Here is a 21,809-nt window from a genome sequence, read left to right on the forward strand (position 1 = left end):
CCAACCTGAGAAAGGAGTGAACAGGCAATTTTCTTTTAGTGCCCTGACCATGTAATTCTGTGCATAGCAGTGAATAAATAAATTTATCACCATTTTCTCTTTAGGTCTTTAGTCAACCACTGATTTTTACATTGTTGCTTTTAGCTCCATAAAATGTGTCTCCAAGCATTTCAGAGAAGCAGTTTTGGCTGGTGACTCCATAAAAGCACAATATCTTTAATGAAAATACATACAGAGAATTTTTTTTATCTTAAGCCATTAATCCCAACTTTAGTCTCTTTCATCTGTCCAGTTCTCTAATCCCCTTTCAACATTCCTTACTAAATGGGTAAGCCAAATGAAAGTTAAACATACAAAACATTCTGTTTGAGACTTTTGTGAATGGAAAGCTATGCATTCTGAGATACTATGGCATACAATAATAGCAGGGACAAAATCTTAATGATCTCTTTTACCTTATCTTCAGATTATATAGAAGCTGAGAGTTCTTACAGTCAAGCCCTTCAGATGTGCCCATCCTGCTTCCAGAAAGACAGGTCTATTCTGTTTTCAAATAGAGCCGCTGCAAGGATGAAACAGGTATGTGTTTTTAACCCTTTTTTTTCTTTTTTCTTTTTAAAAGTTTTTATTTATTTATTTTGGGAGAGAGAGCATATGCACACAAGGATGGGGCAGAGAGAAGGAAAGAGAATGCCAAGCAGGCACTGCACTATCAGTGTGGAGCCCGACCCAGCATGGGGCTCGAACTCAGGAACCATGAGATCATGACCTGAATCGAGATAAAGAGTTGGACACTTAACCAACTGAGCCACCCAGCTGCCCCCTGACCATTTCTTTTTAAGAAGTACATGAACTTGCAGTGTTTCATAGGGTAGCTTTTGTTCTGAAACTAGCATGGGGGCTACCACTCTTGATCTCAGGGTTGTGAGTTCGAACCCCACCTTGGATGTAGAGATTACTTAAAAATAAAATCTTAAAAAAAAACGAACAACTAGCACAGGGGCTTAAAGTTGCTTCCCTTGTCCTGCCCATGTATTTCCCTGATGTAAAGGGCACAGGGAAGATAGAAAAGTATCTGGGAGTGCCTGGGAGGCTCAGTCAGTTGAGCATCCGACTCTTGATTTCGGTTCAGGTCATGATCTCATGGTCATGGGATCGAGCCACGTGTCCGGCTCTACACTTAGCATGGAGCCTGCTTGGGATTCTCTCTCCCCCTTTCTCTCTGCCCCTCCCCTGCTCCCATGTGTTCATTCTCTCTCTCTCTCTCTCTCTCTCTCTCCCCCTCCCCCTCCCTCCCTCCCTCTCCCTCTCTCTCAAAATAAATGTTTTTGTTTGTTTGCTTAAAGGAAAAAACTTGAGTCAGATTACTGTTAACATTCCTTGTTGGAGAGGTTGATCGAATGCTTTCATGGGAGGAACACTGACAATTTCTCCATCAAGCAAAAAACCAAGTAATATATATCCTGGAATAGCTGCAGCTGTTTATTTTAGGCCTCTGGAATTCTAGATAAAGACTCAAAGGGACAGGGAAACACTGATTAAAACTCTAGACTTCAAAATGCTTATTCCTAGGATTCTGATTTTCTGTCAAAAGTATGGACACAGGCAGAAATCCAACAGTTAAGATGAGAGGCCCCTAAAGTGTAAAGTAAGTGTCCGGGAAAGTTCAAATGCATTTTGTATCTCTGACGGTTTGAGAACTTCGAACCACAAGAGTGTAGAGAAGAGTACAGTTGTATTTGTTTTGTGTTATATTGGTATTAAAAGTTAGATTTCTTGTTGATTTATCTGCTATTCCTGTTTAGTCAACAGAGTCTATTTTAGTGGATTGAAATGATGTGAGAGTTTTGAAAAAAGCCATACCGATTATTTAAAATTCTGGCTATTTATATCCAAAGCTCAAAGAGTGGGTTATTTAGCATACCTTTAAGCAACCACAAAACATGGTCAGGATTGGCTTAAGTAGTTTTTTGTTTGTTTAGATCAGGTATCTATGTCACTTTATCTTGTTGCCAGAAATTCTCCGGTACCTCTACCAAAGTCACTTCGGATGAGTAAGGGTGTTTTTTTTTTTTTTAAGGGGGTAGGGTGGGAATTATTTCAGTAATTAGACATGAAAAAAGGTGGGGGGGTTTTGGTATGTTTAAACCTGTATGTTTGATTAGTGGATTCAGTTTCCAAGGTGAAGTGTTTTTAGAGTGATTCGTGTGTTATGGGAAAAGAAAGAATTCTAGAGTATGCAGACATTTTTTGTTCGAAGAAATAATTTAGTTTACTTAGAACAATATTCATTCATATATTTCTACCATTGACCTGAATTCACACCTAACAGTTTTTACACTTAGCTGGAAAAATCTTTTGCTTTTGCTTCCTGGAGACATCTTGCCACATTCTCAAACTGGAAATTGTCATTGTGAAATGACATCAGGGTTATCTTGAATTTCAGAGAAAAGGCATCATACCCATTTGGCTCCTGAGATTTGGAATTCTTTGTTTCCACAGTTGCCAAGTTACTAATACTGCCTAGGTTGAACTAGTATCATTGACCAGGTTCTTGGAATTAGGAAAAGGTATGGTCTTGCTAGTCTTTTGTCTGTCACATCTGAGAAGAACTCAAAAGAGAGTTGTTCTGTGACTGTTTCCTGTACAAGGGATAGCTTTGTTAGCACAGTTGTTTATTCTTTTAAGTTGTACTCTTAATATTTTACGATTCTAAAATTAGAAACATGAAAACTTCCAGGATTAATGCACTGGAAGTGATATAAGGAGCATATTCTGAGTTTTTCAAGAAGTGGTGGGTTAACTGCTTTTAGGATTTCTGAAAGGTAGGCTCAGCATCCCTGACTGAACAACACTGACCAGGCTTTACATTTCACATCTGGTGAGTAAAGGCCAACTGGAGTTAGGGCAGAGTTTCAGCTCTAGGCCTGGCTACACAAGAGCAGACAAAGCCCTAAATTTTTAAAACTGTCCTTATATACAATGTGGTGTGTGTGTGTGTGTGTGTGTGTGTGTGTGTGTGTGTGTGTGTGTGTGACTTATGTAAGTTATGAAACGATGGCAAATAGGTTCTGAGTTTTCAATTGCATGGCACTTAAAATTTTTTTTTAATGTTTATTTTATTTTTGAGAGAGACAGAGACAAATTGTGATTGGAGGAGGGGCAAAGAGATAGAGACACAGAATCTGAAATAGGCTCCAGGCTCTGAGCTGTCAGCACAGAGCCCCATGTGGGGCCTGAACCCACAAACCGTGAGATTGTGATCTGAAGTCAGATGCTTAACTGACTAAGCTACCCAGGCGCCCCTAATACACAGCACCTTGGACTGCCACTCTTAGCAGCAGACAATACCTGGGTGCCCTGAGGTGTTAGTAGACTATAAGCCTCAAACAAAGGATTCCAGAGTAAAATGCCATAATTCCTTGATCTGCAGGGGCTGGTTATTGATAAGATGCATTGCCACTTAGCAGTTTTTTAGGGACACAAAGAATACCACCAATATACACATAAGTTGTAAAGATTTACTCCTATTTTAGAAACTTTAAAATATGAAATTGTAGGGGCGCCTGGATGGCTCAGTTGGTTAAGCGTCCGACTTCAGCTCAGGTCATGATCTCACAGTCTGTGAGTTCGAGCCCCGCGTCGGGCTCTGTGCTGACAGCTCAGAGCCTGGAGCCTGCTTCGGATTCTGTGTCTCCCTCTCTCTCTGCCCCTAACCCACTCACAGCGTGTCTCTGTCTCTCTCAAAAATAAAGAAACATTTAAGATTAAAAAAAAAGAATTTAATATGAAATTGTGTGTTTTAGATTTATGCAAATATGGTGAGTTAGGGAAATACTGACTTACACAAAAGTATACAGATATCTTTACTACGGGACTTCATAGAGCTTTTAATATGTAAATTGTTACGATGAACATTGGAAGAGAGATAATATAGGTAGTGACTCCCAGATGACTCTGAAACCTTTTTTGTTTGTTGTGGGTAAAATGCAAAATAACATAAAACTGACCATTTTAACCATTTTAAACTGTACAATTCAGTATGATTAAATATATACACAATATTATGTAACCATCACCACTGTCTGGTTCCAGAACTTTTTTGTGACCCCCAAAAGGAAATCCTGTACCGATTAGGCAGTCACTCCCCACTCCTGGAATTGTTTTTGATTGAATTCTGAAACCCAGTTTGATAGACATTGCTCTGAAATACTGTGTAAAATATTTAGTGTTTTCTCCAATAGCCATTATAGGAAGTATTGAACATTTATTTGAATTAAAATTTCTGAAATATTGTAGAAAACTTCTGATTTGGGGAAAATAGACATTGCTTGAAGAGTTAAATAGGTTAGTGTCAGAGCTGGATTTCCAGTCTAGTTCTTTTGACATCCAGTGTTCTTTCCACTATGCCATTCTTCTAGATTCAGCAAGTTTAATTAGATACCTTATTTCATGAATTGTTTTGTATTTTTATTTCATCAGTGGATAAATTAAGATTTATAACCGAGACTAACGATAAGCCACAGTGTGTGTCCATAATGCATACTTTCTGGAAGATACCACTTTGGGTGGGAGAATACAACAGCTAGCCAAAGAGGAGGGTTATTAACAGTTATTCATATATCAATCGTTTGCCCTGCTCATTGATCACAACCTTTTCTCAATATCAGCATTCTAATGTGAAGTGCCTTGCAAATATAATAGGTCAATTGCAACAATCTTTAAAGGTGTTAGGAAGAAACTATGAATAATTTGTTGCTAGAAGGCTTTTACATCAGAGCTGTCACCATTAGTTTGAATTTTAGCTTGGAAATATCATGCATGTTTTCATGTGATGTCTTTGAAGAGTATTGTGCATCTCCACAAGCAGTTATTAATGATCAGTGTATGTTATTGACTCTTTGAACTATTAAGATAGAACTAGGGTGACACATATTAATGTTTTGTTTCCTTTTAGGACAAGAAAGAGATGGCCATCAGTGACTGCAACAAAGGTAAACTTTTTAGTCTTGTTGTATGTTAACGTATGAGAGCATTAATTACCTCAGCTGAACAAATAGAGTCAGTCAGATATGTGTAGTTGACCCTTGAACAACACAGGTTTGAACTGCATGGGTCTACTTATATGTGGAGTTTTTTCAATAAATACATTAAAGTGCTCTATATGTATTTTCTCTTATGATATCTTAATATTTTTTTCTGTTTAGCTTTCCATTGCTATGAGAATACAGTATATAACATATATACATAGTATGTGTTAATCATCTGTTACTGGTAAGGCTTCTGGTAAACAGGTCAGCACCCCTGACCCCCACGTTGTTCAAAGGTCAACTGTACTTGTACATGTGTGTACCCTTATTTTGGAACCTTTAAAAGAAGAAGCTTTATAGTTCAGCCTTCTTGGAGGTACTGTATAACAGTCACCTTAGTATACATGCTTTTGAATAGATAGTTCTGTCAGTTTATCCTGTGTTAGTAAATATGGAAAGAAAAATTCAAAGCTACCTTGGCAACAGAAACCCATGGAACAGGATTCACTTCTGTAGTGTCTGAATTACTTTCTGAGGAGATTGAAATTGAAGATTTTAACTGCTGCTAGGGCATCTGGATCTGTGTATTTGTGGAGAGAGAAGCAGCACAGTGAGGGGCAGCTTCTATTGGGGAACTGGTACTCTTTTCACTTGTAATAATTCCTCCAAACCTACTTGCCATCATTTTAATTACATTTTCAGATTCTACACAGTAAACCAAGACTTTACTGTCTGCTACCTGGGTTCCATTATGGTCTTTTCATCTCACCAACATATAGACACACTCCCAGCCATAGGATCACTATTGGGTTGTTGGTTGGTTGGTTGATTGGTTGGTTGGTTGGTTGGTTGGTTGGTTTTTGTTTTTGTTTCAAAAATTTCCTAATAGTCCAGACAGTTGGTTTGGAGAATACACATGATCACTTTTCCTTGCATCCTACTACTCTCATGAATTTCTAGGTAATTACTAATTTGGGAAATTTTTTCAGTTTTCCATATTTGGATAGTATTTTCTTTTAGAGAATTGAAGAGTTAGAAGGAAGCTTGTATGTTATCTAGTCCCACTCATGCTCAGCATGAACTCCTCTCTTTTTTTTCTTCACATTAATTAATCACCTTCTTTACTGGCTTTCTTTTCTTTATGCTTAGTATTTCTGTATACTTAGTATTTCCTTCTTAATATACTGAAGGAAAGTGTTACTATGAATCTAGCAAAGTACTTTCGATCTATTACTGTGTTGGGCTAGAACTAATTCTGAATATACTGTTTTGTTTGGAGGAAGGTATTTAACCTTAATTTGTGTGAGATGTGTGGGTTAGAAGAATTTAAATTAGGAACAGTTTGCTGATGTTCAGATCTCCTTTTTCTGTAACCACTCCACCTTTCAAATGGCTGGCTTCCCTCAGATATTCCCTTTTCATAGTCTTTGAGCACTCTCTGAAGTTACCTTATTTTCCTCCCTTCACTTATCTACTAGAATAGCTTAAAGCTTCATGTGAAGGATCTTGTCTGCTTGTTTACCACTATACTCTAGAGATAATACTACATGAAGTACATATATTTGGTACTAAAGAAATAGTTACTAAAAGCATGAATGAGTAAAAGTTGAGTATATTACTTGAAGAGAAAAAAGTTCTAGAGCCATGACATTGCTTTCTAACAGAAAAAGAAACAAACGAATAGGAGAAAGACAGTATATAGTTGATCCAAAACATGGGCAGAGGATTTTTCAAAGGGCAATTGTTGTTGGATAAAGGAAAGGGTGTTATGGGGCACCTGGGTGGCACAGTTGGTTGAGCGTCCGACTTCAGCTCAGGTCATGATCTCACAGCTTGTGAGTTGGAGCCCCATGTTGAACTCTGTGCTGACAGCTCGGAGCCTGGAGCCTGCTTCGGATTCTGTGTCTCCCTCTCTCTCTGCCCCTAACCCACTCACATTCTGTCTCTGTCTCTCTCAAAAATAAACAAACATTTAAAAAAATTAAAAAAAAAAAAAAAAGGAAAGGGTGTTACGCACCAGTGACCTAAAGGTGTTGGAACACAAGTTTGAAGGAACAATGGGGGTTTAGCTAAACATGTAGCCTCAGTAGTTAAGCGTAACCTCAGTCATTGAGGCCTAGAAAAAAGGATCATAGCAGAATCTGCCACCAAACTGTTCCTTCAACTCTTTCATTTGTACCTTCAGATTCTTGCTCACTTTGGCACTGTGCACATGGGCTCTGTGTTCTGGCCTGTTGTGAACTAGATGAAGGACAAGTGTGTGAAAATAGGACTTTGGGTATAGGCCAGGGTTTAGTAAACTATAATCATCAAGCCAAATCCAGCCTGCCACCTGCGTGTGTACAGCCCATGAGCTAAGAATGGCTTTTACATTCTTAAATGGTTAGAAATCAGAAGGGAAATATTTTGTGATATATGAAAATTATGAAATGCAAATTTCAATGTCCATAAACAAAGGTTTATGGGAACACAGCCATCTATTTATTTATAATAAATATATTTATACATTGTCGTTTCTTTTGTGCTACAGTCACAGAGTTGAGTAGTTGCAAAAGAGATGGTCTGTCCCATAGAGCCTGAGATATTTACTGTCTTGCCCTTTATAAGAAAAAGTTTGCCTGTGCCAGGTGTAGCCTTTGACAAATGATTCTTCCTTTTAGACCTTCGGAAGATGGTTAATAAAGAAACATGATATAGCTGAGGATGTGCAGGCCCTTTTTCCTCATGGTAACAATGATTTCTTCTCTTTTTACAGCTATTCAGTTAAACCCCAGCTATATCAGGGCAATATTGAGGAGAGCGGAGTTGTATGAGAAGACTGATAAGCTAGATGAAGCCCTGGAGGACTATAAATCCATATTAGAAAAAGATCCATCAATACATCAAGCAAGAGAAGCTTGCATGGTAAACCAATTTTTTTTATTTATTTATTTTGAGAGAGAGATAGCAAGTGGGGGAGGGACAGAGAGGGAGGGAGAGAGAGGGAATCCCAGGCAGGCTCTGTGCTGTCAGCACAGAGCCCAGTGCGGGGTTCAAACTCACGAACCATGAGATCATGACCTGAGCTAAAGTCAGGAGTCAGACGCTTAAGTGACTGAGCCACCCAGGTATCCTGGTAAACCTAATTTTTTTAAGTGTTTTTTTTTTTTCTGTTCCGTGTATTGCTACTCACTGAATCTTAAATAATCCTTTGGGACCCAACTACGTTCTGTTTTTTATATATTTATATTATAATATTTTTTTTTCACACTTTTGTCATTTTATTCACCAATCACAAATACGGTCTAAGGAGTCAAAGTGATCACGAATAATGGACTAGCACCTGGAACAAAATATATGGGAGATCTAACTTTGTGACCATGTGCCATTTAATCCCCATTCTGTTCAGCTGTAGGGTTAATAAGAACTCAGTTTCATTGTTGGACTAGGCACATCTTGTCCACTGTAGTTGTACAGTTTAGTCCAAAATGAATCTTAGTGTTATAGATCATAAACTCTGGTTTTCTGTCCATCTTTTTCAGTCACCAAGTTTCTAGTTATTATATGGCCAGCATGTTTCCAATTAAATATATTCCAAATTAGCCTCCTTATCTTTCTTAAAATGACTCTTATTCTTGTCCATGGCACCGTAGATCCTTTTGCTTCTAATAAACATCACAGTATTTTTAGGTCAGTTGTCAATTAGCTACATATTACTGGAGTTCTCCCCTTAAAAATAACCTTGGATCTGTGCCTTTACCTTTAGCACTGCTCTTGGTCTCTAATGTGCAGAGCAGTACACCCTCTAACACACGTGCTGCAGAGTTGGATGTGTCTGTATTATCGCCCTCCCAGATAACAGAAATTCAGATACGTTTGAGAAACACTGACTTCATTAAACAGTCTTCTTCGCTGCCAAACTTCCCAGCTGGCCATGAGGACAGAGAGGTCTGTCGTGTGCACCAGCACACAGCACAGGTTACAGGCCTCCAGGAGATGAGACGGCGGGGATGTTTTTTTCATCGAAGGCAGCATTTTAAAATGGAAAGATTTAGATGAAAATCTAAGTCAGATCCCTCTTAAAAATTGGGAGGTGTGGACATACCGGATCTTTCTTGAATTCCTGTGTCTTCGCATTCGGCTGGAACTCTTCAGTTCCTTGCTGACTATGCTGCTCTCTATTGCCTTACACTGATTGATTTCCTAGGTTACGTTTCCTGTCTGGATGCTGAGAGCATTTGAGCAGGGCCCCGCCATGTAGGACTTCCCACTCATTTCACGAGATCATTATTCCACCAAGCAGACCTGAGAGATGTTGACCGGTCTCCCTGCATTAATGTCCTAGGTGGTTTGGGTTTTGTTTTGCTTTGTGTTTTTGCACCCTCAAGATGAATTCCTTCAGTAATAACAAATTTTTTATTTATCTAAAAGTGGAGCAATGAGAAAAAGACTGATTCGGATCATTAAAATACATAAGTAAATTTGACACCAGTTTTAGTGCTTTATGTGACTTTTGACATCTCTGGTGGTAGTATTGACTTAATTTGACATGGAGAAAAGGAATAGAGTTCTTAAAATCTTGGCTAAATTCTTGGTAGCCTTTATCCTTGGCAAATTAGGTTTAAACCGTTTGTAAAAGGAAGCCTTTTATATTAGTTGTCATATGCATAAAGAATTTATTTTATTTTGAATTATTATAACTGGGTTATCGCAGAGTACTTAGGGCCAATCATAGAGCTAAAAGCAGCCATCTGAGACTCTGATATAGATCAGTGATTTTCAGCTGGCATGATTTGGGATGGGTTGCCAGGGACATGTGGCAATGTCTGAAGACACTTTGGTTGTCATGACCAGCATGGTACTCTTGGCATCTAGTGGCCAGGGATGCTCTAAACATCCTGCACAAGATGCACAAGACAACCCCCACAACAAAGAATTACGTAGTCCAGGATATCATGTTGCCAAGATTGAAAAACCCTGAGCTAGGTGATCATTTAGGAACATCCAATATTGATCTGACCCCTTCTTAGCAAATTAGATTATATTAATAAAGGACTTCAAGTTAAAAAATATAAATGAGCCAAAAAAAATTTTTTTAATATATAAACTATAATCCTACCACCTAAATATTACCACTGTAAACATCTGGTATGTATTCTTTCAGAAATTTTTTTATGTGTATATTCACCAAATTTTTATTGAGATTCTTCCCAGGCCACTGGGCCAAGAACTGGGAGTATAGCAGTGAACCAGACAAAACTCCTTTGTGTAGCTCACCCACAAATATTTGTGGGGTTTTTTTCTGTATTTAACAGGATCATATATATGCACATCACCTCCTCTGACTTTCACATTAAGTGTGTGTTGCTCAATTTCAAAACAAAGCCAGAAGATTTTTCACCAGCTCTTCTTGTTTCTCCTCTTTTCCCCTCAGAGATTACCTAAGCAGATTGAAGAACGTAATGAAAAGCTAAAGGCAGAGATGTTAGGTAAGTTTGCGCCCTTTACTTTCCCATGGCCCTGGTAGCTGGGAGGCAGGATGCGGACAGCAGGATTTGGTACTTGCTGGAGGAGAATACAACAGTGAGAAATAGCTCTGGGGCCCTTCATTTGTTGTGTGAGCCAAACCATGGCCCTAGTGAGTTTGAGCTGTTTTGGACTCCAGGAGGTTTAGAGTGGTTTAGAGAGGGTGTCAGCTTTTCAAAAACTAAACTTCTATTTAGTTTTTCCTGCCTTCAAGAATGTAAAATGTGATTCAACCTGGGATCCCACTAACAACTATTTCAGGTCATGAATTTCATGAAAAGAGTTGAGTTTCTTCATGGAGTAAATGACTTATGTTTTTCATTTCATTAGAGTATAGTCACTACCAGCTGATACTGTGTCACAACTAAGGGAATTTTTGTTTTGAAAATGGCATGAGAGTCCCTTCAGTGTTTGAGAAGACATGAGAAGTCAGGAATGAGGAATAAATGGTGAGGAGAACAAAGGAGTGTGAGTGAAGCATACGTCAAATGGATTCATGGTTTATTTCTCTTATTTGCCGAAGCATTTTATAGTTGGGGTCAGAGAAGCCTTCCCATGAACAGCCTGTTTGACTCAAGGGAGTCAAGTTTCCTAGACAGAGAGCTCTCCAGCACATTCTGCTTATAACCTGTCTCGTATTTCCCTGCTCAAGATCTGCTTTGTGTTTTACCTTATGAATATTTTCTAAATCTACTATGTGAATTGAATTTAATATATTGCCATCAGGTGGGCCTAAACAAAAAATCTTAAAATAAATTGGACTTGGCCATTTATGGCCACCACATAGGTGTCAGTATCCAGAGAATGAGAACATATTTTCCAAAGGATCAGTCTGATAGCAGAACTGATTGAGAACAAGCCATTAAAGCTGGACAATCCAAAACGTCTCGCTCCTGCTAAGAACTGTTTTAGAGTTGGGGACACTTCTGGAGCATTCCCCAGTTTTTCCAAAAAAGGCTCTTTCTTTCCCTAATTTACACCTACTTGACAGTTTTCCCTAATTGACACCTTGTTTGAGCAAAAAAAAAATTATTTTAGAGGTACTCTTTCTTCAAAGAAAAGGGAAAAGAGAATTTTTCACCTATTCTAACAGTGACTCTTTGTTTTAGAAAAAAGCTAGTATCTGTACTTAGCTGAGCCAGATTCAGGCTGGAGGAGATTTGGGGTGGCCACAGTGCACTTGGAAAAGACCCTTGTTGTTCTCCGGGTCTGTTTCTTTGAGCCAGTTTGAAATCGTGAAGGGATGGATGTAGACAGAATCTTATAGCCATTGTCAACTCCCGATGGAATCAAAACTTCCATTTCTCCTTGCCTGGCTGGCTGAGTCCCTCTAAATTCTCATGAGCCAAAATTTCTGTCTCTGTAGCTTTGGGTTTTACTTATATTGTCCCCTTCGTTTGAAATATTTAGGTTGAGTTCATTCTCAGTTTCTTCTGTAATGACTTCTCCCCTCATCGGATTTCAGCAGTTTAAGTTGCTTGGTAAATCATATGTCAGTTTGTTGTTAAACATAAAAAGTATGAATAACTAGACTCCTTTACATTCTTACTTAGTAGAAGGATCATGAATAAGATACTGCCTCTAGGTGTTCCCCACTATAGGAGAGCCTAAAAGGGAGAGAGCATTCTTGAGGTGGAATCACAGCCCCACAAGAGCATTCCGGACTTCTTCCCTCCCCCTTACAGGTGCCATGGTTGTGCTTCCTCTGCTGGGGGGTCCTCGGGGGCCACTCACGGCAGAATAATCTCACCCCTAGACATTCTGAGCAAGCCTTCTGCAGTGGACCACACAATTTTTAGTGCTGGTTTCTCTGGAATGCTGGCTTCTGCTAAAAACTGGCAGTTAAAAGATTTTAAAAGCCTGCTCAATACCACTTGTCATTGGCATTTACAAAGTGAGGTCATAATTTAACAAAATGAGCTTTTTTATTTAAGTTTGCTCAGTTATCTCTGACTTTTTCTTTTTTCTTTTCTCAGTAAGTTGACTTCCTTTTTGTTAGAAAAAAGAGCCATAAAGCTGCCTCCGTGAAGGAAAAAATCCTAGTTGGACTAATGAAAGGGTGAACATCCTTGCTTCTCCCTTTCTAGCCTGTTATTGAGAAAATTATTAGAAAAAAAATTACATAAATCATTAGAACAACCCCAGTAATGCTTCCCTCTCATAGGCACCTGCGGCTGCTTCCTGCCCAGCCATTGTGGCACACGCCTGGGCCTTGTTCCCATCCAGCCCAGCTCTTCCACTCATACCATCACCTCCTTACACCCTCTTGGAACATATTTCTGCTCTCCTGATTCCTGAAGTTTCTCAGGTGTTCACTCCTGGCCACTAGCAACCTAACGAGTGCACATTTGTGAACTGAATTAAGAGCACCATCTTGTATGATGCCGTGCTCAAGAGCTACGTAAGGTCACTTGGAAGTAACCTGTCTGTTGTCTTTGCAAAGATTTGACACGTTCTTTTGGCTCTTTCCGTGCATTAGGTGCTTCTCTGCTCTGCATAGTAGAGGGTCCTAGAACCAGCTCCCTCACCCAACGTCATAAGAAAGCCTTGACGTTGTCACTGTCTCTTAAAACTGCTGAAGTCATAGGGGCGCCTGGGTGGCTCAATTGGTTGAGCGTCCGACTTCGGCTCAGGTCATGATTTCACAGTTTGTGAGTTTGAGCACCACGTCAGGCTCTGGTGCTGACAGCTCAGAGCCTGGAGCCTGCTTCGGATTCTGTGTCCCCCTTTCCACCCCACCCCTGCTTGTGCTCTGTCTCTCTCTGTCTTTCAAAAATGAATAAACATTAAAAAAAAAAAAAAACACTGCTGAAGTCATACATGTGAATATGGGAATCCAGGGTCTTTTTTTCATATTTCTTTTCATGCCACTCTGCCTGATGCTCGTTAGAGACTCCACATGCAGTGTGCTCTGGCCACATGAGTGTCTCTAAACCAATCCCTTGCTGTCATTATTCCCTCAGAGAGTATCAGTTTGTAGATTTTCACTGCCCTGCTTTCTGCCTCATTCCCTGGTTGCTGCTTCTCCAGCTCCTCTCAAGAGAGTCACTCCTTCTCCAGCTCCTCTCGAGAGTCAACCGACTGGGCCAGCCAGGCGCCCCAGGAGTAAGTGTCTGACTTCAGCTCAGGTCATGATCTCACGGTTTGTGAGTACGAGCCCCCCATCCAGCTCTCTGCTGTTAGCACAGAGCCCAGTTCAGGTCCTCTGTCCCCTTCTTGTTCTGCCCCTCCCCCACTTGTATTCTCTCTGTCTCTTTAAATAAGTAAACTTTAAAGAAAAAAAAAAGTCACTCCTGCTTCTTTGACAGTTCTTGGGAAGGCTTATTTCAGCCTCCACTTTCACCCAAAAGTTAATGTAGGCATTTGATTTGGCTGTGAATTATTTTATCTTCCATATTCTGTGCTTGATTTGCCTTTTGCTCAAAGGAAAGCAAGAGGCAGTTGCATGGCTTAGTTTTCCTGCCTCATAAGAGGAAATGCAGTGAGTCGGGATTCAGTTGTGTCCTGCTGGGCCCCAACCCCAGCTCTCTTAAGGAAGTGAAAACAAATGGCATTCCTGGCCCTCCTCAGGGTGAATGGACTGGCACACAGTATCTCCAAGGAGAAGTTATGTGTAAGAGTCCATTGGGTTATTGTGACACAGTGTTGCTTGGAGGCATAGAAACTAACACTTACCAGATCTGGATCCAGTGACAAGCATTGATCTCTAGTCATAAACATTCCTGTCTGAGCACAAGCAATTTGGGACTCTTCTCTTTGCCTACAGTTAGTCTAATAGATGAGATCCTAACACGGACATGTTGACACTTCCCAGCTGAGTGATGGTGCCAGATCTGCTCCAAGTGGAAATAAGAAAATCTGACTGATTACTGCCTACATAGGGAAGGCGTACAATTTGGCAGCCAGTGGAAAGGGTGGCAGATAGGCTAATGTGGCAGATCCTGTCCGAGGGACCAGGAAGCTGCATTAGTCTCTGAGCATCCAACCGGACTCTAAACAGCAGCAGGGAAACTCCTGAGGGTGAGTGTGGGTATATTTATGAGCATGATCTCTACCGAAGGTGCTTCTCTACTGTAACCATAAACAGCAAAAGATGAATTTTTCAATCATCTTTCAATCAAAAAATCATTGGTTCTACCATAATGTTTTACTCTCTTCCCTTATATGCTCACTGGCCTCAGTCTGATTTCAGAGCTTTTTTTCTTCTTCCTTTTTAAGATTTTATTTTTAAGTAATCTGTACACCCAGTGTGGGTCTCAAACTCGCAACCCCGAGATCAAGAGTTGTACGCTCCACCAACTAAGCCAGCCTTGCACCCCTCAGAACTTGTTTACCCAGCATTATAGGCATTCAGATATTTGTTCAGTGAATAAATAAATGGCTGCTTTCCCAGAATGTTGCACTAACTTTCTGTCAGGACCACCTCCAGGCTCTCCTTTTCATTCTTCCTTTGCCACAGCATTATTAACCCTTAAAGCTCAGTTCTCAAATCTTCAGTGGCCTTCCCCGTGGCACAAGAGCCATAGACTCTGGCCTGGCTCATAAGAACATGCCCGAGCCCACTGGACACATTGCTTGCCCTTGCCCACCCCTCTCTATACATTTATCCAAACCATTTTTGCCAGCCCTGCCCGCTCCCTCTGTCTCAAATGACTACAGTCCTGTCTGTCCTCTGATGATGATTCGCATGGACACTCTTACATGAGAAGCTCTGGCAGGGCTCCCCCCTCCCCACCCCCAGGAAGGAATCTTCTTACTGACTCTCCTGGCACTCATATCTCAGCTTCCCCGTGAACTGGCTTGTGTGTGTGTGTGTGTGTGTGTGTGTGTGTCTTGTCTTCCCCATCCTATCTCAGCTTATTCTGGTGAAGTGACTGTCTCCTGTCTCTGCCTCCCTACCACACAGCGAGATGCCACACATGTGAACTTAGGACTGTTGGTCAGATTCAAGTCTGGGAACCTCAGGTCGTCTCTAACATGGAGACTTTTTCATTGTGTCTTTATCAGGTGTCTCAGGCACTTTGTGTGCATTGTCTCACGTAGCAGGCAGAACTTCCCACATTCTGATCTGGAGATCACATAGTAAAACTATTGCGGAATGTTAGAAAGGCCGAGAACGGAAGGAAGGAGAATGATAGCCTGTGTGCAGGCTGAGTCCTCAGAGAAACAGAAGCAGGATCAGATTAGATGTACAAGAAACCCATCGGGGAAACACCTGGAAGGGGAAGTGGGGCAGAGGGGTGGGAGCTGTCAGATGGCTGTGGAGGATAGAGGGAAACGGAGTAGGAAGTCTCACCCAGCATGTAGTGCTCAGAAAGTTCCAGCAAAGCCATCGGGGAGCCCCACTCACCTGTCAAAGCACCTGGTCTGCCCCTACCGAGCTCAGTCAGTCATTGACTGGGACATGCAGGTGTCGGCAGAGGGCATCTGGGGAAGCACGTTTTCATGAGTGCCGTCCAGAGAATCAGTTAAGCTAAAAGTGCAAGGCTCACTGTGGTGGGCACCTTCTTCAGCAGGGCAAGCAAAGTGAGAACCTGCAGAAGGCCCTAACTGTCCCTCTCCATCTGCAGTTTAAAGTCCTGTCCCCTTGCCATCCACGGAACACAGTGGCATGCCAGCGTCCTGCCCCTCTCAGTTCCTCAGCGCGCTGCAGTGTAGTCTCTCCTGAGGTGCCTCTCACCCCCGCACAGGCGGAGAGCTCCTCCCCGGGGCTCAGGGCGCACCTCGCTCCTGTGTCTGCCTCCCTGCTAGACCGAGAGCATCTCCGAAGTCTGTAGCTCCCATTGCATCAAATGGCAGAGCCCGTACAGTTGGCGCTTTCACGGGTTGCTGTGCAGTGAGATGGGCTCGCAGCAAGACCTCCATCCAGGGGGCACCCGGGGCTCAGTCGCCAGTCCAGAGTGGCCCTCAAACAGAGGAGGCTGCCAGATGGCGCTGCTGCTCTTGGGAAGCGTGGTGTGAACATCCCTTGAGATTCATTCTCCTTTCATTCACTCCATGTCAGAAGAGCCAAGGGTTGTGCCAGCAGTGACCTTTTAGTTGGCTTCTTTAAATGTGTGTTTCCCCCCTGCCCTCCTTCCTCAACCCCAGGACAGACCGCCAAGGTCCTGGGTGACTCATGCTTACCTGAGGATGCCCCCTCCTTCCTTTGTTTGTTGTGGCCCCTACCTGGGCATCCATCCACTTGAGGCTGTGCTCTGGGCGGCACCTGGGTGTGGGGATGGGCTGCCAGTGCCTCTCCTCAAACAGGCGCACTCAGCACATGTGATCCAGGTTTAAGTTTGGGAAGCCTGTCTGGAGACTGGTTAGCCTGGGTCTGGGAGCCTCCTGGGGATAAGTCTTAGACTGAGACCAAAAGTTCTTGCAATGAGTTACTAGAAAAGGCCTTGACATGTGAAGGCCATGCATCTGTAAGTTCTCTGCTTGGGCTTTGCTTCAAGGTGGGAGGCCTCAGAGAGAGAAAGCTGCTAACAAGTGGGACAGTGGGAAGGAACCCGTAGCTCTGACAGTTAGGGGCTTCTTCCCCTTTACCCCCATGCTCCTCTCCATTGGAAGCGTACCTGCAAGAACAATTGTTCAGAAAGAGTTAAAACTGTGTATTCACCTGTTCCAGCCAAAGATTTTCCAAAATGCTCCTACCTTCAAATATTCCATCCCATTGCCCCATAAGTCCCTATAAATCTCCAGCTGTTGACATACAAACTCTGTGGCACTCTTATATGTAGAATCCACATAAAACTCCTTGTTTATACCACGTGTCTCAATTTTGGTTTTTGAAACGTGAATGCACCTGTGATTAATGAGTAAAGCCCAAATCTTGGGGAGAAGAGACTGGACTATTGAGGTGGGTGGTGCCATCAAAGGAATAAGAACCCCTGTTTCCTGAGAAGCAATGAGTTTGGTGTAGAAGCTAAGGCTTTCCCTAGTAAAGCAGGAAGCTCTTCAGTGTGAACCCAGGCTCAGTAGAAGTCTGCTGAGTGGAATTGGATGCAGCAGGTGGCTGCTGCTTTTTCCACAGAGAACAGACTTGGAGGGTCCACTGCCCTTAGCACCAGGCCCTGGGGCTCGGCAGTATGCTTTCAGCCCCCCTGGGAGCAGCAGTCACTTTGGCCATCATTCATCCCAGGGCCTGTGTCCTTTGTTGGTCCTGGCCTGTTGGGACAGAAAGATCATCTACAAAGTACAGGCTTGGGGGTGGTGCCTGGGTGGCTCAGTTGGTTAGGTGTCCAACTTCGGCTCAGGTCACGATGTCACGATTCAGGAGTTCAAACCCCACATCAGGCTCTGCACTGACAGCTCAGAGTCTGGATCCTGCTCTGGAATCTGTGTCTCCCTCTCTCTCTCTCTCTCTCTCTCTCTCTCTCTCTCTCTCTCTCCCTCCCCCTCCCCCACTTGCTCTCTCCAAATAAACTTAAAAAAAAAAAAAAAAAAAGGCTTGGGGATGGGTGGCCCTAAAGTGTGACCACACTGCTGAGGGGGCTAAAGTTTTCATAATTTTAAAAGCAGGAGTGTCTTTAACTGAAGAGAGATGTCCTTTATATTTTGTAATCAGGAAGGCAGGATCAGTCGAGGTCTTCCTACATCTGTTTATTCCCCATATTTATTTGAATTTCCACTTTTACATTGCAGGTAAACTAAAAGATCTTGGGAACTTGGTTCTTCGACCTTTTGGACTCTCCACCGAAAATTTCCAGATCAAACAGGATTCCTCTACTGGTTCCTACTCCATCAATTTTGTTCAAAATCCAAATAATAACAGATAACAAGGTTTACAGTAGCTTTTGAAGCTGGCTTGGAGATTGTATGCTGCTCGCTGTTAGCAAGGGGGAAGGCCCTGCCAATATTTAACTTTCAAAAGCATCTTATCTCAAAGACAGGCTATCTGCTAGGGCCCAGTGCTCCCTTCTCCCTCTTGTTTTATGATCCAGGTCAAATGCACTTCTGATGTAATAAGCCTAATTTGATTTCCGTTTTAAGGTGGTGTCTATGCATCTGTTACCCTTGATTCTGGCTGACCTTTGCTTTGTCCGGGCAGAAGCCTGCTTGTCAAAGCTGACCTCCCTGAGCTATACACACAAGCCCAGCCAAAGTGTCTCCTGGCCCAAGCCAGGTTCAGAGACTACCCAGACATGATTCATGAGGCTCCCGCCTGCTGCCCCCTCTCCCTGATTACTCACATTGCTCAGGCCGCCGGGCATGGGCTCCAGCGTCTCCTGGTTTCCTCTGTGGTAATAAACGCTTTCTTTGACGGTCTGAGCTGGCTTGTGAATTTTGTCCCCATAATGACAGCTAAAGCGGAAGGCTCCTCTGGCTTCAGGCTCAGTGTTGCTGAATGTTACCAGCATCCACAGATCTGCCCACAGTCTTAGTTGCCACCTCGAAGATGATCTTGAAGAACTGACCATTCCGCCAGGTACTAGAATGCAGAAACCACCTTACACAGTGTCTTGGGCCTCTTCAGGTTTGTGCAGATCATGATGAGATCAGTGTTTTTGCCCAAGCATCAATCTTAACAGTTTCAACTTAAAGTAGCACCATTCAAGAAGAGCGGTATGTGAATCCCAGACAAAACCATATTCTTTTAGACTACACGAACCCAGAGGTTTCAAAGGTAGGTTTGGGCTTTCTTAGTCATCACTGATTGTTGGTGAAAGCTTTCAGTTCTGGTTTGAGTGTCAGAGGCAGTGACTTGCAGGTTTCATCTGAGAACTGAAGTGCCCATATAATTCTGTAAGTGACATTGCAGCAGTCCTGCCCCGTGTCCAGATGTGCCACGGCTCTGATCTGTTCCTCAGAGCCCCTTAAAGTGCAGTGCGTTGGTCGGTCGCAGAATGATGTGCAGTGTTAACTCTGTGCTATGCTAAGCCTGTCTTCCAGATTTTGAAATGGAATTAAGGGGAAAAGGAGAGGGGGAAAGCACGTGGTTACTTTTGCTTTGCTGTCTTTATGATAAATCTGGCATCTGAAGTTCTCAAAAAAGTGTGTGTGAGGAATCACAGCAATTGTGCAGGAGCTTTGGCCAAAAGGCCTGTGTCCGGCTCTCGGTGGTGATGGCGTCCTGTGCAGCCGTTTTGCCAGAGCAGCGATTCCCAGGTCGCTCACCTCAGGACCCTCACACTCCAGAGCGTTTGAGGAGTGTTTGGGGTTATGTGGATTTTATCCATTGATGTTTACCAGATGAGAAATTAAAACTGAGAAGTCCCTTAAATACTTAGTTAATTCCTTTAAAAATAGCAAATATATTTCTTGTTTATATATATATATATATATTTTTTTTTTTTTTACAAACAATAGTTTTAGAAAAATGTCTTCCAAAACAAAAACATTTCAGTAAGAAGAATGACATCATTTTACATTTCTGTAAATCTCTTTCACGTGTGGCTTAGTAGAGGCTAGCAGGATTCAGATCTGCTTCTGCACTCAGGTTGTCACAGTATCCCGTCACGTAGCCTGGCGAATCCTACACCGGCACACCCATGACAGTGTGACAGTGAGAAAAGCAGTTGACCTACCTCTTAGTATTAGCGAAAATAGCTTTGACTTCTCGGAGACCTGAAAGGGTCTCAGGAATTCCTGGCAGGCCTCAGGGCACTTTTTTTCTTCTTTAATAGAGCTCTACACCCAACATGGGGTTTGAATCACAACCCCAAGATCAAGAGTCGCATGCTCTACCAACTGAGCCAGCCAGGCTCCCCTCAGATTTTGAGAGCTACTTTGCCACATTCTGACTTTGGGTTCAACAGCTGAGACTCAGCCAAGGTTGGAGCTGAGATTCCTGAGCACCTGTCTGAACCTCCAGGGAGTGAGGAAATAGACATGTTTGCCTAGATACAGCCTTCCTTAAGACATTGTCATTGCCATAGGCTCCAGAGGTTATGCTTTTTTTTTTTTTTTTTTTTAGTCTGTTTATTTTCAAAGAGAGAGCACGAGCATGAGCAATGGAGGGGCAGGGAAAGAGGGAGAGAGAGAATCCCAAGCAGGCTCTGCACTGTCAGCACAGAACCAGACGCAGGGCTTGAACTCACAAACCGTGAGATCATGACCTGAGCTGAAATCAAGAGCCGGACACTCAACTGACTGAGCTACTCAGGTGCCCAGGTTTTGCTTCTTAGGCCTTCCTCTCTGCTTCCTCTCCCTTCACCACCTCCACCCTGCTGAAATCTCACAATGAATCTTGAAAGAAAAGAAAGAGAATCTAACTAGGTGTGAATTTTTTTTTTAATGTTTTTAACGTTTATTTTTGAGAGAGTGCGAGCAGGGGAGGGACAGAGAGAGAGGGAGACACAGAATCCGAAGCAGGCTCCAGGCTGAGCTGTCAGTGCAGAGCCCGATGCGGGACTCAAACCCACGAACTGTGAGATCATGACCTGAGCCGAAGTCAGACACTCAACCGACTGAGCCACCCACGCACCCCTAAGTGTGAAATTTCTTAAGCCAAGGAGTTTGTTTTTTGTTTTTTTTTTAATCAACCACAATTATTTCTCTGTTTACAAATCTGGAAGAAAAAATAGATTCAACCTTTTGAAAATGGTTGACATTAGAATGAATGGAATAGAATTGAAGCATTTGATATTGTATATGTTCTTACTCTGACAATATCATGATGGATCAAAATAATTTTGGATCTCCTTCAACAGTTTCCTTGAAGACTATTAAGATACATATTATTTAAATAATATGATCTATTCCCTGCCTCCATGAGCTCCTGGAAGGTAAGGGCCATGTTTATTTTTTTTTAATAGCACCAACACCTACTGCTCTACCAGAAACCCAGTTAATTGGTATTAAAGAGCATTCTACAAGAAGTGTTTTCAATGTGAATAACCATCACAATCCAGAAGTCTCCAGTATCTGTACCCTTTGATTAGTACCTGATTTTTAAAATGTCTCCTTTACTAACCGTTATATGTTATCTCAAGGTGAGTAGAAACTAGTCATTTCCTCAAAATCTTAAGATCTGGCAAGTGTTTTTAGTGTCAGCCAGGTTTATGTGCCATTTTTCACCTTCCAAAGAATATGGTGGGAGGCAATGAAAGGTAATTGCTTGGTTTCACCTAGTCGAGACCAGTGGATTGATCTGGAACTTCGCTGTGTATTGCCCAGAATGGCCTTAACACCCTACAGTTAATGGTCCCAGAACTTTCTACAGTAGTGTTTTTATTTGGATAGGTGTGCAGTTCTGGCTAATTTAGAGGGCTCAGCTAGGATTTCTCAACAGTGAATCCAGTACTTATACACTGTGAAGCTTAAAAAGACACTTTGTAAAGAAAGTCA

The 21,809-nt window shown here is 42.2% G+C and overlaps 1 protein-coding gene across 3 annotated transcripts in view; it reads left to right on the plus strand.

Annotated features, from left to right (window-relative positions):
* Window positions 1-18,791, plus strand: part of TTC1 (tetratricopeptide repeat domain 1) — a 45,723-nt gene extending 26,932 nt beyond the window's left edge. For 2 of the 3 annotated variants that reach the window (XM_040443720.1, XM_040443712.1), the window contains exons 4-8: window positions 467-579; window positions 4,958-4,994; window positions 7,786-7,934; window positions 10,444-10,498; window positions 18,165-18,298. In XM_040443720.1, coding sequence (XP_040299654.1) covers window positions 467-579; window positions 4,958-4,994; window positions 7,786-7,934; window positions 10,444-10,498; window positions 18,165-18,298 — 488 coding nt within the window. Of the gene's footprint in view, window positions 1-466; window positions 580-4,957; window positions 4,995-7,785; window positions 7,935-10,443; window positions 10,499-18,164 lie in introns of all 3 variants that reach the window. The other variant, XM_040443703.1, reaches the window with a different exon arrangement.
* The last annotated feature ends 3,018 nt before the right edge of the window (window positions 18,792-21,809 follow it).

This window comes from Herpailurus yagouaroundi, unplaced genomic scaffold (genome assembly GCF_014898765.1).
Source record: "Herpailurus yagouaroundi ecotype Mexico unplaced genomic scaffold, PumYag 29, whole genome shotgun sequence".
NCBI lineage: Eukaryota > Metazoa > Chordata > Mammalia > Carnivora > Felidae > Herpailurus > Herpailurus yagouaroundi.